The following is a 14,051-nucleotide window of genomic DNA, read 5'->3' as shown; positions in this document are numbered from 1 at the left end:
GAAGATCGGATTGGTCAATGCTACATCAATTTAATGACTTAATTCTTCGCAAATTGGTACTTGGATTACTCAAATTTCAATTTTTTGGTAATAAACATAGGCAACATGACCGCGGTACGTACAAGCTTCGCCCCGGATTGTATGGAGCAAATAAGCAAGCTTCCTTACCCCAAAAATCAATTCCCCCCTCCCATTCCCCATTTCAGACGATGTACATGCTACCGACCTAGGGACCCTACCTAGTAGCTTGCTAATTCACGTATATAGCTCGATATCCTTCTCCCCTCTGATCCTTTTGTCAGAAATTCGATTCTTTTTTTCTCATTTACTTTTTGTGTATTCACCAATTGTATTCCTCTTTATTATCCAGCAAAAAGATCGAGCTACAAACTTTGGCTCCTATACCACCATATCATATTGTCAAGTTCGATTTGTTCACAACACAACATATAAAAGTCGACGATTAAATTCATCATGGCTACCACCGCCACCACAGACAATAATGGATTCAATAAGGAATACACCAGTGAATCTGGTCTGAGTCATACTCAGGACCATGCCCCTGTCAATGGAGGAGGTGTTAACAGTAACCCCAATGCCCACGCCTCAAGGGGATATGATTATGGAGGAAACCCATTGGCACATATGAATACTGGAGAGTCCGCCCGATTCCCAGCATTTGGTGGAGAGTTTCAACCCGGTCTCTATAAACCTACGACGGAAAGAAAATTCGCCAATCCGGCGCCTTTGGGTCTCAGTGCTTTCGCTCTGACTACCTTCGTCCTGTCTCTCATCAATATCGGAACGGCTGGTGTCACCACACCTAGTATTGTCATTGCGCTTGCTTTCGGTTATGGTGGTCTCGTTCAATTGCTTGCTGGCATGTGGTATGTAGTTAATACCTGCTGAGCTCAGATATATCAAGAGGATAACACTAACAACTTTACAGGGAAATGGCAGTAGGAAACACTTTCGGTGCCACCGCTCTCTCATCATACGGAGGATTTTGGATTTCCCTCGCAATAGTCCTCACACCCGGTGGATTCGAGATTGTATCCTCATACGAAGGCGCCGGATCTGGCGTCAACGATTTCAACAATGCTTTCGGATTCTTCCTCATGGGATGGTTCATCTTCACAACCATTCTCTTGATATGCACATTACGTTCTACCGTTGCATTTTTCCTGCTCTTCTTCTTCCTCGACTTGGCTTTCTTGTGTCTCGGGATCGGTCACTTGCGAGCTAACGCTGCGGGGGTGGCTCTCTCCGGTGCGATCAAGGCGGGTGGGTATTTCGGCTTGTTTGCTGCTTTTATGGCCTGGTATAATGCTTTAGCTGGTCTTGCAGATGACAGGTATGTTCCACATCCCCATTTCAACATGAATTCATCAGCTAACATTGTTTCTCTTCCAGTAACTCCTTCTTCGTTATTCCAGTCGCTCATTTCCCATGGTCTGTCAAGGGCCGCGAACGTCGTGGCAAGACTGAGCGCGAGACAGTCTAAATTTCTCCGAGGACGAGAATTTTCTTTGCACACACACATACGCATCACCAAAAGAATAAATAAACATTTTACGATATTTTCTGGAGATGGAGATGGTGGTTTTCATGAGTTTGCATGTTTGGTTACTGGGATACAGATATCGGATATCGGATATCGGATTCAAATGATGGATAGTTTACGATACCAGTGCGGATGAACAGGACGGGCATATATGCATGTATGCATGCGTATATGTATGAATGATGGGTTAGCATATTTTCCTCTTTTCCTGAAATACGCAGAGATCTTGTTATATCATATGATATGATATGATACGTGTGCTGCGAGATCGGGACAAAGGATAAGGAATATCGAGTTATGAAGTTGAAGTTACCTTCATGTCTTAGGAATGGAATAGGGATGTGATTAATTGATTTACGGATTATATTATTACCTTTTAGTGCTCTTTTAATACATAATTTTGTTCATGATGAGAGTTGGGTGATGGATTTATATACTGCTGATTGATGTGTTTGTTATATCTGTGCGTGCTTTGTGATTTTGATTTTAACTTTTCGAACACAAAAATTAAATTGAGTTGGACAAGTGTGGGAAGACTATCATTATTTCAACGCTTCCTCCCTCTCTAGGCCTCTCTAGGTAGATATGCATACTTGCATTTTCATAAGATCTTACATTTGCTCTCGCGTCTTGTTATCATTTACCACTTATCATTTATCATTTATCCCCTCATCTATCCCCTCATATCATCTTCTTATATCATCTTTTCAAATCATCTCCTCATCCCTTCGCCTATTTCCTATCTCCTGTTCCCTGTAGCATAGTATGATGTAATAGTAGTATCCCGTTTCCATGAGCTATCGCATACGTTACTCAGTACACTGCCTGCGTGCGTGCGTGCGTCAGAAGTGCTGATGTGGAGTTTATGTTAGGAGTTTGAGGATGGGAAGGTGAAAGGTGGGAGGTGGGAGGTGAGATACTTGGTTATTGGGTGGGTTTGATGGGGAATAGGGAATAGGGATGCTGGACGTTGGATGTTGGGTGTTGGATCAGATCCGATTGATTTGTGAAGTTATTTGTTCGTTGTGTTGTGGGATGGGATGGTAGCTTTATTTGGATGTTTGATTTGTTTTAGAACCTATCGATAAAATCTTTGGAAAGTTTGGGTATAGCGTAAGAGAGATGCTCTTTTTACACTAGGTCAATTATCAAATCAAAAATTTATATGGTTATGGGAAGATTGTATGGTAGCATGAGGGGGTGAGAGTGATTGTATGAGATGAATTAGTGTAATCATAGGCTTTGAAAGAAAAGGGGGGAGGGGGAGGTCGCAAGGGTTTTCCTTTTTGTGTCTGTACGTCTATTCCTTTTTCTTTCCCATTTCTGGGCACAAGGACTTTAGAACAACGCGGTGCAAACTCTCCCACAATAATAGTTAAGAATTCATCTTATTCTACTTTACATTTTCACTTCCTCTTTTAATTAGCCACTTTATATTATCATATCCAACTCTCAATCCTATCCCACCGACCCCCCACGCCTCCGTACTCCCTTCACTGCCATCCATATCTGATTAGAACTGAAAACTCCCAGACCCCAACACATATCAATCAAACTCCCAGGAAACTCTCGGTGGAGGTAGAAATCGAGACAGCGATAATTTGACAATCCCGACACGTTGGAAAATGGCAACTGATGTGATTGTGATCATCCTGTGGTGGCCACAGATTATCTGTGGAATTGACGCAGACGTTTTGTTCACGAATCTGCACTGGCGTGAAGATCTCCACGTTTTGAAACTTCATGAGAGTATGATAGTTCATGAATCAGTCCTCTCATACCAAAGGCCTTTGTATAGAACCTAGATATACTGGAGGTGTTAATGGCTATAGTGGTTAAAGCCACGCTCGATGGCGACAAGGGCCGCTTCCGCTGCGATTTTGAGCCAGTGGCCCTGGTGCCATCTGTCGATGGGTAGTTGTCCTTTGAGGACACCGTGGGATACGGCGGTATTATTGGCACGGGCACGAGCAAAAGAATGATATGCAGCGAAGAGGGCGATTCGATGTGATAAGTTCCTGTTAATAGATGATCAGCAAGGCTGCATAGATGTCTCTCGGCCATCTTGATGAAGGAGATATTGGCAGCTCAAAAATGGAGGGGTTTGTAATATGGCAGGCACTGATAAAGTGATCGACTTACATGTGTTGTGGTGGTAGCGGTGACAGAGCCGTCCAACAATAAAGATCGCCAAATCCCCAAACCAATTTAAATATTCGAATCATTTGAGATGTTGAATTTAATTGGAACATTGAACCATGTTCAGATTTCTAATTGCTTTTAGATATTCAAAGCCTGATATTGTTGGACTGCAGTCTGGAGTACTGGATACATTGGGCCGCGGTTGTGGTGGTAGTTGAGAGAAAACAAGGAAAGAGGGAGATCACGGTCTTGTTATACAAGTTGATGATCCAGTCCTTCTTTCCTACCCGTTGGGGCCCCAGGAGAGATATGAATGGAAGGAAATTTGTCGTCATGTCATAGCAGGAAGTAATGTCAGCTATGACTGTAGAACTAATGAGATGTGAGCTAAATTTGAAGAATGCTCTGAATGATTTATGTCTTATGTCGAGGTGATAGCTACTTTATAGTATGTATACCTTTATCATTTGGCTACCTAGGCACCTATGCCTTCTCAGCTTTGATATAGTTCAGTGACCAAAAGTCTCAGTCTACATTTTATACATACTGGAGTTACTTAGCAGGCACAATATAGCAATACCTAGGTAATAATCAAAAGCATATTAGTGGTGAACTATATAGAAACTGGATCAATCAAGACATTATTACCTTAGTGAGTTTGAAAGTCATGTTCGCTGATTATTTAAGTATCTGTGGTGGTTGGGGTATTTTCTACGTTGCTCATGCCCCACGACTCTGGATCTTGATCACATTGTTGGAGTTCAAAGCAAAGCCAAATTCAGCGTACAAGATATACAATCTTCAAAGAATTAGTAAAACAATTGAGAAAGTAACTATTAGTGTTGGTATCGACTTGGTTGATAAGTGTAAAGTACTTTAGTCTATTATGGTTGTAATCGTTCTTGATCATTATTATCTATGGGAAGCTAGTACTTTATATAAGGAAGCGCTAACGCCTCGCTAGCTAATACAGTGCCCTCCGTGATCACATGATCGATATCCCGATAATTAGATTAAAGCAACTGAGGGCTTTCATAATCTGTAACTATTTTCAAAGTAAGCTATATCATAGTGACAAAATCAATTGATGTTCGAAAGGATCAATTGAGGTGTGTTTGTGAGCGGAAGTAGTGATAATCCTGGTGATCAAAAAATGATTGTCACCTTTAAAGAAACGTTTCGCATATGATCATCGGGCAATCAGTAAGATACATATACGCAACGTATGCCTGGGGAAGGTTATAACCAACCTGGTGACCTGCCTTTTTCTACATGCATGATGCTGTTGGCAAATTTTCGCCAAACAAGATAGCAAATATTCCCAAAAATGTATACAAGCTCAATAAAATGGTATCTAAAGTAGACTTCTCCAAAGTTTGTCTCGTAGCATGATCACTCATCATAACCCTATGTCTTGCCAACCGTGCAATAAAAAGGCAGCAACAACCGCGGGATCCGATGTCACTTGCTAGAAGGAATTATGCTCATATACTTACAAAGTTTCACATAACTTCTTTTAAATTTCTCAAGAATCACCCCCAAATCCATGGGAAAATCACGGCGAACGACTGCGCCAAGTTCTAAATTATTACTAAGCTAATGTTGTATATCGTAAAGACCTATCACTATCATTCGACCTTAAGCGATGTACACCCCTTACTAGACTTTATCCTCCTAAACGAGACACCCATTCACCATAGAGAATTCGCTGTACCTAATCCGAAATACTAACCCCTTGCAGTCTGAGTAAGATTTATACAGCGGTCATGTATAGCATCATAAAATAATGCACGTGTGAATTATCGGGCTGTACAAATTTGACAGCTTTGAATGGTAATTCCGAAGATCATCTGATCGGTACAATAGCAAGATGTATTTTTATTTGAATAATATCACTATACAAGAATATTTGAGCCATTCACAACATATTTCAATTCGAGAATCTAATACAAAGTTATATCCTAACATCAGGGTGGGCTTCGCTCGTGTTCTAGGTCAATCTAGATGCGACTCGGATATGCATTTCCGGTTGCTTTGTAGAAGTTATGGATTATGCAGAAGACTAGCGTTGACAAGCTATGATCTAGGGAAACATAATTTTCATTCGCTCAAAAAAGAGTCTAACTCAATCTTATTCCTGCTATTTTGCACCAATCATGGAAGAAGACTCCCTCTATAAAGTCTAGTGAGTAGTCTGGGTTTTCTGTAGACCCACTTCGGAACTTTTTGATTTTTTAATTGGTAATATTTAGCAACCCCAAAAGTTACATGTACACGCTAGACATCCTAGTAAGATGGCCTTCCAAGACGACTTATCAGATTCAGAAGTTTTGTAACTTGGTGTTGAACACGTGCTGCGTCAGTACTAGTACACAAGCTAACTTGTCCATCTCTACGAGCTATACCGTAGAGTTTTCCTCCACTCAATGTTGCACATTCGCACTTCCATTCCAACATATGTGGATAAGTCCAACTTGACGATCATAGTGATAGGATTACTCCCAAGCAAGGTCGTATTTTGCATTGGAGATTGGATTTATTGGAGCAATGCCATAGCAAAAGCATTGCAGCGAATAAGTCAGCCACGGTAGCGATTAGAATTCCAATCATTACTCTGTCTCTCGAGTATCAGTACTACCCCTGTGTTCAGTTCTCTTTCCTGGAAAATCTCTGAAAGTTATCACAGTTCGATTTCTTCCACACTGGCAGCAGTAGAATTGTGAGTAACCTATAAAACATAGCGCTATTAGCGTACCACTAGTACATATCACAGTTGGTGACGTACAATAACTAACTTACCGATCAGCGTTTATTTCACTAGTTATCTAGGATTTTATATATAATATTAAAACCGTACCCATGGCAGATTTTTCTTTGCGCACAAATTATTCATGGTTATCTTACAATTTGATGTTTCAGAGGTTCTAATATATATCATTGATATCGCTTGATTCACATAACAATACAGTCGCTCGCTCAGTGTGATTATTTAGAATTGAATACATCAGCTGGATTCAGTGCATACTCGTGCCATTCTTCAATCCCAAGTAGTTGTGATAATAGGACTTCCCAGCACCTCAAATATGTCCTTACTACCAAAACATTTTCAAATTGATAAGTTCAACAGCAGCATTGAGTTTCATATCAAAACTTGAGCATTCACATCGACAAAGCAAGACCCTAAAGCTTCGCAACACCACTTCAAGGAACCAAACCACTTGAACTATTCGCATATTCAGATAACCAAGAGGATGTCTACAACCTGGGACGTCGTGTTCACTGAAGAGTTCGATGAGAACTTTGGAATGGGCCTAGACGATGAGTGCGAGAGATACTCAAAATTGGTATGTCATTACCCTTTTATACTATTTGAATGACACCCTAACATAACAATTATAGTATAGTATATCAGATCTCGCAGAACTTCAGGGCTGGAACCGAAATCTTTCAGATAATGATAACGAAGACACTGAAAGCTCTTCATCGGACAGCATGCCAAGTCTCGTTCCTGCTAGCGAGGAAGGGTCAGATTACTATACCTCCGACTACAACGATGAGATTGAGAGCAAATCGGGTACCGAAGTTGACTTCTGGGCCGTGTCCCAAGATGAAGGAGACCAGATGGGTCAAGAAAGTGGTCCCCTCATAGACTGGGACTTTGAAAATTCCGATGGTATGTTCTCACAGTCCGATCTTATTGAAAAGTATGCTAATTATTTCAGAACCTATGGAACAAGAGCCATTATTCAAAACCTTCATGATCGATACTCCCGAAATCTTTGACGAGTTCCTGCCAGTTTTGTCACAGCTAATGAAAGACATCCCAGAGCTCGGATATGACTGCGAGGGTGGAAAGAGTTTTGGTCGTAACGGAGTCCTAACGTTTTTCTCAATGTCAATTCTTTCTCGGAGAGAGACATACATCATAGATGTCTTGGCACTCACGAAACTCGGAACACAAGTCTTCGAACAAGAGAATGCAGAAGGGCTATCGTTAAAGAAAGTTTTGGGATCAAAGAAATATCTACAACTTTGGTTTGATGTTCGACAGGACTGGGACACCCTGTATCACTTGTTTGGACTTACACCAGGAAGAATCCTTGACCTCCAATTACTTGAATTCTTGTCACGCAGAGGTTCAAAAGACAGTATTATGGGATTATTCAGAATCATTAGGGATCATGGCAAGGCTTTCATGAGCAATAAAGCGCATGAAGATTGGTTAGATGAAAAGGAAGAAGGTCGTCAATATTTCAGCGGCCACGAACTGGGGTATGGTGTTTTGGAGGAGGAGCGACCTATCAGCGAGACCACTAAGAGGTACATTGCAGGTGATTCGGATTGCATGTTCCATCTATACTTCCATCTCGAGGTGCAGTTGAGAAATTGGGTGAAGGAAATGCAGATAAGGATTCCCGAGAAGACTACCGAATCTGCGGAAAAGAACACAGAGTTGTCAGACGCCAAACAACATATCGAGGCTCCATTCATCATAGAGTCAAGATTGTCTACAAGTAAGCCAGAAGAATCTACTGAGATTTCTTCTCCAGTCGAGCCACGTCGCAGAGAGGATTGGTTGACTTTCGTTGAGGAGCAATCAATGCTTAGGGCCGAGCTCGCTATGGCCCTTGAATATGACCCCAATGATGAAGATAGAAAGTATAGCGCACCAGAAGCATTTCTAGAGATCTCACGACAACAAAGTGATCCTGAAAGAGCTGCTGCGAGGCTTGCCAAGGAAATTGAGTGCTCACTGTTAATTTGAAAGAGCTAGGCAGTGGTTATATGAATGTTATATGAGAGAACCAGAAACATAAATGTTTTAATTGGATATTGATAGGATGTAAAATATCCATCGGATAACAATTTGTTGAAGAATTATAATAATATAGCGTATTGAGTCTGTCATAGAAACAATAAATCAACATTTTCAATGATCACTGTTTTTACACTCTATGGTGAACTTTATATACATTTACAATGTACAATACTGTCTAATCAGGTACGTCATCGACAATATCATGAACGAGATCTTGTAACCTGTAGAGTTCACTGTACTACTCTCTATATAATGAATTGATACCGTACACCGGCAAATCATTCAATATCATCTCTCAAATCGACGATATAGCGGATCTTATATCATCAATATCGCTTGATTCACACAATTATACGGTTCGCTTATCCAGTACAGTGATTGACCACTTGAATACAGCTAGCCAGATTCGGTAAATGACTGTATCAGTTGTTAGTCCAAAGTAGTTATAAGGATTAGATTCTCCTACAAGTCAACATTTTTTTCGTTCTCACAACAAACTTGACTTTGATAGCTTTCATCAAGCAGAATCTTGTACTCTACTTGAAGAACCATCAGCACGATCCGCCTACAAATACCTGTTTATTACAGCAACAGTGCTTCATACCAAAGACATCCTCCCACAGAGCAGACAGATTACCGCACGAATATGTCTTCCAATATCGAACGTACCTACCTAACAGGATTTATCGAAGAAATGCAACATTCGATTGAGACATTCGATCAGAATTAAATCTCTGTTGACAATGTCTCTGAGTCCCACTCAGCATCAGTATGTCCCTGGCACCTATGCTTATTTGCTTGTATACTAACTTATTAACTTTAGCAGGACACAAAGCACAATCCCTACCTTGAGTGGGCAGCTTCATGGTCGGACTACGTCGAAGAGATTTTAGCCGAAAAAGAGCGTGATCTTGCATTAGAAAATGGAGATTCCAGTGAGGACTTGGAGTTCCAATGCTATGAATTTGATTGGGACGTCACTCGTAACTCGGACGACTCAAGACCTCAGTCAGGTGATTCATGGGAGAGACAACCCATGGTATCATTTGCTGATGAATATGAAGCACGAATGGTTTATCATTGAGGATGGTTCTTGAATCCAAGGAATATGGACAGGTTTGGTGGGATGTACGAAACGACTTCGAAGCGCTCTCTCACCACTACAATATTCATCCGCACTTCGATCTAGACCTTCAGCTTCTCGATATCATGTCAGCTAGAGGTAACAGAGCTAGGTTGAATAGCCTAATAGCCTCTGTCCGCAAAAACCAAGCCGGAGAGTCGAGAATGAACGACCCAACTATGTGGCGCGGATACAGTGGAAAATGGAGCTCAAAGAAGAAAGAAGTGAAAGATTACCTTGACTGGAATGGCTTCGAAGCATTAGAGACAAGACCAGTCAACCCAATCTTGATTCTGGGTTGTCGCATTGATACAGAGATTCTGCCAGAATTGTTTGATCATCTACTGCAACGGCTTGAGAAGACCACTAATGAAATGATGATGGGATACCCAGAGCTATTTCTTAATATTGTTCGAGAAGAATCTTGGATCAGAGCTCAGGCGGTATGGTCAAGAAAAAGTTCCAATGTTTACGTCGCTGGTATCTGTCAAGAGATCATGAATCATCCCAGGACTCAGTCACCACCAATCTTTACGATGTTACCACAAGTGATTGCGGGAATCCGAGAGGATGAGTTTATGATCGGTTTCGAGTAAACCATGGAGAAGATGAAACAAAGTGTTTCTCGATGGCGATGTTGTTTCTCGATGGCGATGTTGAAGCTATGTAATTTGCTTGGCGAAGAATGGGCCACCTCGACGAAAGCTCCCTGCCAGCTTTCAGACAATGTCGTTTATGGAAATACTGTGGTGTTTTTGGACAATTAATTGTAGCTAGAGGCAGATATAAGAGGTACTTCCAGTAATTAGTAGATAGTGGAATCAAGTATGGCATGCTGACATGTCGTATTCGTGGTACTTAATAGAATAGAATCAATATTTGAAGAACGCGAATGTTTGAGATATTAACATCTTCCACAAGATACAAATCATGTGCATGGTCCATGAAACTTCATGGGGTTTGGTGCTTGCTACTCTGCGCTTATATAAAGAAACGATGTAAAAACAGAAACTATGGGGGTGTTTTGGTGCAACCACTTGAACTATTCGATAAATTTCCATCCATTGAATGAGCATCGGAGCATGCAGTTATCCAGAGCCGGCGAGCTTATGAGCCCAGTAGATGTCAAATGTAACAATAGAGAGGGTCGTCTCAGGAAGCTCGATTAACGAGAGTGCATTTGTAAGTCGCAGAAGCAGTAAAGGCAATAGCAATAGCATGGATAGGAAAGAGAAATGGTCAAGTAATTGTGTCTGTTTGAATTGAAGGTCAATGTCAATGTCAAACTCAAAGCCTAAGCATCGACACACGCGCGATCCGCGTTCTGTAAATCATTAGTGGATGTGTACGGACTGGCGAAACACTCCAAAAAATTGATTGAGCATTATCACCTGAAATCTCAGTTTGTAAAATCTGAGAATTCTTACAATGTTTTATTAAAGGTCAAACAATGAAAGGATAGATTCTGATACCAAGCAATTGAAAAATGGATTTATTACACATTTTGAAAGTTGAGAAGTTTCCCGTCGGTCCATGCACCTAGCCATTGGTGAATCAAGCTAGCGCGTCTCCTCGCGTAAAGTGGCTCCATCAATCTCGTGTTCCAGCCTTCTCTAATTCTTCCATCAATTCAACATCAAATCCCTCGTCTTATTCAATCTATCAGTTCCTTTTGTTATCAATAGTGTTAAGTTATCAGCTCAACTAAGGCTTATTTCACGACGTCAATAATCAAAATGTTTCTCAAGCGCAAGCGTTCCGAATCCGAGATCTCAACCACTTCATCTCTCCTATCCAGTCCTCTACACTCCAACAACTCCAATTCTATGCATATTGATTCTCCATCAATAAGATCACCGAATCTTTTCTCCTCTCGTACAAGGAAGCGTCATAGAGATAATCGACCAAATGAAGACACCGTCCATCGTATGTCCTCATTCTAACAATCCAACAGCTGTGCGTCAGATATTAATCAACTCTACAGAACATACCCTCTCCCTCCTTTATTCAGCGCAGCAACCTTCAAATATAAATACAAATTGCATGCCACCGCCCTCGCCTTCGGCAATCTCACCACATACCATAATACCTAACCCACCAAATAACGCTCCACACCAAGCCTCACTCCACTCTTTCTGGCAATTGCCATCAAACCGTCAAGTTTCACCGAGTAGTGATTCTTCTTATACATCATCCACATCTGTTTCTCCTAAGACTATCACGCATCCTCACCTAATACCGGCCAATTGCGAGGATTGCGATGCATCACTAGCGAATACGGAAGGGGGTGACGAAATGGATGTAGATACTATAATGGACATTGATATGTATGGAGCTGGAGAGACAAATCATGCATGTACGAATTGTGGGAAACAAGTTTGTCACTCCTGTGCCGTGAGTAACTTGGGAGTGGAAAGGAAATGTTTGGGTTGTGCAGGGAGTAACAGAAATGAAAGGAAATGGGTTGGAGGCTTGGGGTGGATGAATTAGAAGTGGAGAATTGAATTGGAAACAAAAGCGAATACCCGGCGTGCGTTTAGTTGAAGAAATTTGTACGGATTCACCGTTGTTTATTCTGCTTGGATGTCTACAGCTTGGCGTTAGAAGTTATGAAGCGGCTTCTTTCTTATATCAGGATTTACTAATCTCCAACTCCTTAACGATGATAAGATTTTTCTAGATTGTATAGAATCAAAAGTATGAATTAATCCTTACTCATTTGATCCCTTGTCAACAAATTAGCAAGTGCTTCAAAGATGACTTCGAGCCACAACACAGAGGTATCCCGCTCACGTACTCATGACTTCTCTACTCAAAACTAGCCGTCCATGTCGCTTCTAGAGTATTCCCCCCCAGATCTGCCCTTTCCTATTGGAAGACATGCTAGATTACAAACCATTAATCTCCAGGCGCTATCCTCCTTTGATTTGATTCTATATTTCTACTGTATAATTGCCCTATCTACGCATCTATACATTAATAGAGAATAGGGCTATAACCTCTCATAAGATCTACAAGTAGTTAGTAAACTCCCCGCATCATGATTGGTCAATAATGAGCGAGACTTTAGGGTCTCCAAACTTAATATGACAGTTGTTTCAAGTGACACTGTGTGACATCGGCAATGCAAAGGACTATATCATCGCGTTGATCACATGATATCTCGTCTGATGTCAATCTTTATATTGAAACCATTCTTAACATTTGAAATGATGCAAACGGTATCATCTAGTTGAATATATTTTAGTATATATATGATTCTTGTTATAACTTATAACACAGCAACATCGAGATGATACAATATGATATGACAATGCGACTGAATTGATGTGAAGGTCATTTCGAATCCGTAAAGCGAGTGCTTTCCAAACTTCCTGGATAGAAAGCAGACGCGTTCCCGCGAAAGCAAAGTTGCGGAATTGTTCCATCATTATTCTGATCCACCACATTCGCTAGGTAGATAGAAATCGATTCCATTATGAAACAAGAATATCATCAGAGTAACATCCGTTCATATCCTACATATAAGACACCCTCCTTACTACCACCTTCACGTTCTTCTTTCTCCCCTTTGCCACCCTGACTCTCACAACCCATACCCCCGAGTATTCTGAATATCTTCCCGTCCAAAACTCCCCGATCCCCAATCCCGAATCCCAGACCCAAATCCTCAGAATGTGCAAAAGCATAATCTTCGATTTCGAGTGTTCCCACTACGAGCGTCGACTCCGTCTCTGTCCGTATCAACGTCACACCCAATGTTTTCCAGAAGACTGTCCCTATTTCCATCGTGTAGATAGGGAGGCGAGGAGAAGATGTGTACGGTGTGTTGTGAGGAGAAGGAGAACGGGGAGGATAGATGGGGGATGTTGTGGGGCTATGTGATGGAGGTGATGATGGATGATGGATAGGTAGGTAATGCGATGAGTAGATAATATTTAGCAGAGAGCTAGGGTTACTGTGATAAGTACTACGGCTTTCTTTGGTAATGAAAATAGGTATGATTACATAGAAATACAAATGCAGATACAGGTATACGAAAATAATAAATTCTTAAATGGAATACAAAATGTAAAGATTGAATGGATGTGACTTGAAGTGAATTCAACCCTTCAATGATGTTCAGAACAGTTCAGGTACACTACACTTAGGTAGGCAATGTAAGAACAGAACAATGCTTTATTCACTCACCTCTCATCACAACAGAGAGAAGCCTTGCTACTACCTACCTACACACCAATATTTGGTAACACGAGTTCGCTTAAGCTATCTACTTCAATCTCAATTTCATTAGAAGAGAAAGAAATCGAAACCCACTTATCACCTATTCCAATGAAAGGAAATATTACCCAAGTCTTGAAGATTCTCGTTTCTCGAAGACACTCGACATATACATGTCGAGA

At 41.1% G+C, this 14,051-nt stretch overlaps 5 protein-coding genes across 5 annotated transcripts; 4 read left to right on the top strand and 1 right to left on the bottom strand.

The window, feature by feature from the left end:
• Positions 1–474: 474 nt before the first annotated feature.
• Bfra_000730 (putative gpr fun34 family protein) lies at positions 475–1,603 on the top strand (the record flags this gene model as incomplete). Its single annotated transcript, XM_037331174.1, has 3 exons — positions 475–887; positions 950–1,354; positions 1,414–1,603. 3 exons carry the CDS (start codon positions 475–477, stop codon positions 1,502–1,504), a joined length of 909 nt encoding a protein of 302 aa, XP_037197507.1. The 3' UTR covers positions 1,505–1,603.
• A 1,780-nt stretch (positions 1,604–3,383) lies between these two features.
• Bfra_000729 (uncharacterized protein) lies at positions 3,384–3,789 on the bottom strand (the record flags this gene model as incomplete). The annotated part of the gene is made up of 2 exons (XM_037331173.1): positions 3,384–3,582; positions 3,707–3,789. 2 exons carry the CDS (start codon positions 3,787–3,789, stop codon positions 3,384–3,386), a joined length of 282 nt encoding a protein of 93 aa, XP_037197506.1.
• Positions 3,790–6,957: 3,168 nt separating this feature from the next.
• Positions 6,958–8,471, top strand: Bfra_000728 (putative 3 -5 exonuclease protein; the record flags this gene model as incomplete). The annotated part of the gene is made up of 3 exons (XM_037331172.1): positions 6,958–7,050; positions 7,106–7,379; positions 7,429–8,471. 3 exons carry the CDS (start codon positions 6,958–6,960, stop codon positions 8,469–8,471), a joined length of 1,410 nt encoding a protein of 469 aa, XP_037197505.1.
• A 797-nt stretch (positions 8,472–9,268) lies between these two features.
• On the top strand, positions 9,269–10,244 carry Bfra_000727 (putative 3 -5 exonuclease protein; the record flags this gene model as incomplete). Its single annotated transcript, XM_037331171.1, has 3 exons — positions 9,269–9,298; positions 9,352–9,597; positions 9,642–10,244. The coding sequence occupies 3 exons, from the start codon at positions 9,269–9,271 to the stop codon at positions 10,242–10,244; spliced, it is 879 nt and encodes a 292-aa protein (XP_037197504.1).
• A 1,140-nt stretch (positions 10,245–11,384) lies between these two features.
• Bfra_000726 (putative orf21 protein) lies at positions 11,385–12,138 on the top strand (the record flags this gene model as incomplete). Its single annotated transcript, XM_037331170.1, has 2 exons — positions 11,385–11,574; positions 11,633–12,138. 2 exons carry the CDS (start codon positions 11,385–11,387, stop codon positions 12,136–12,138), a joined length of 696 nt encoding a protein of 231 aa, XP_037197503.1.
• Positions 12,139–14,051: the final 1,913 nt, after the last annotated feature.

The sequence above is a fragment of the Botrytis fragariae genome (assembly GCF_013461495.1).
Source record: "Botrytis fragariae strain BVB16 chromosome Unknown tig00000001, whole genome shotgun sequence".
Taxonomy (NCBI): Eukaryota; Fungi; Ascomycota; class Leotiomycetes; order Helotiales; family Sclerotiniaceae; genus Botrytis; species Botrytis fragariae.
This window is presented reverse-complemented; position numbering and strand designations above follow the sequence as displayed.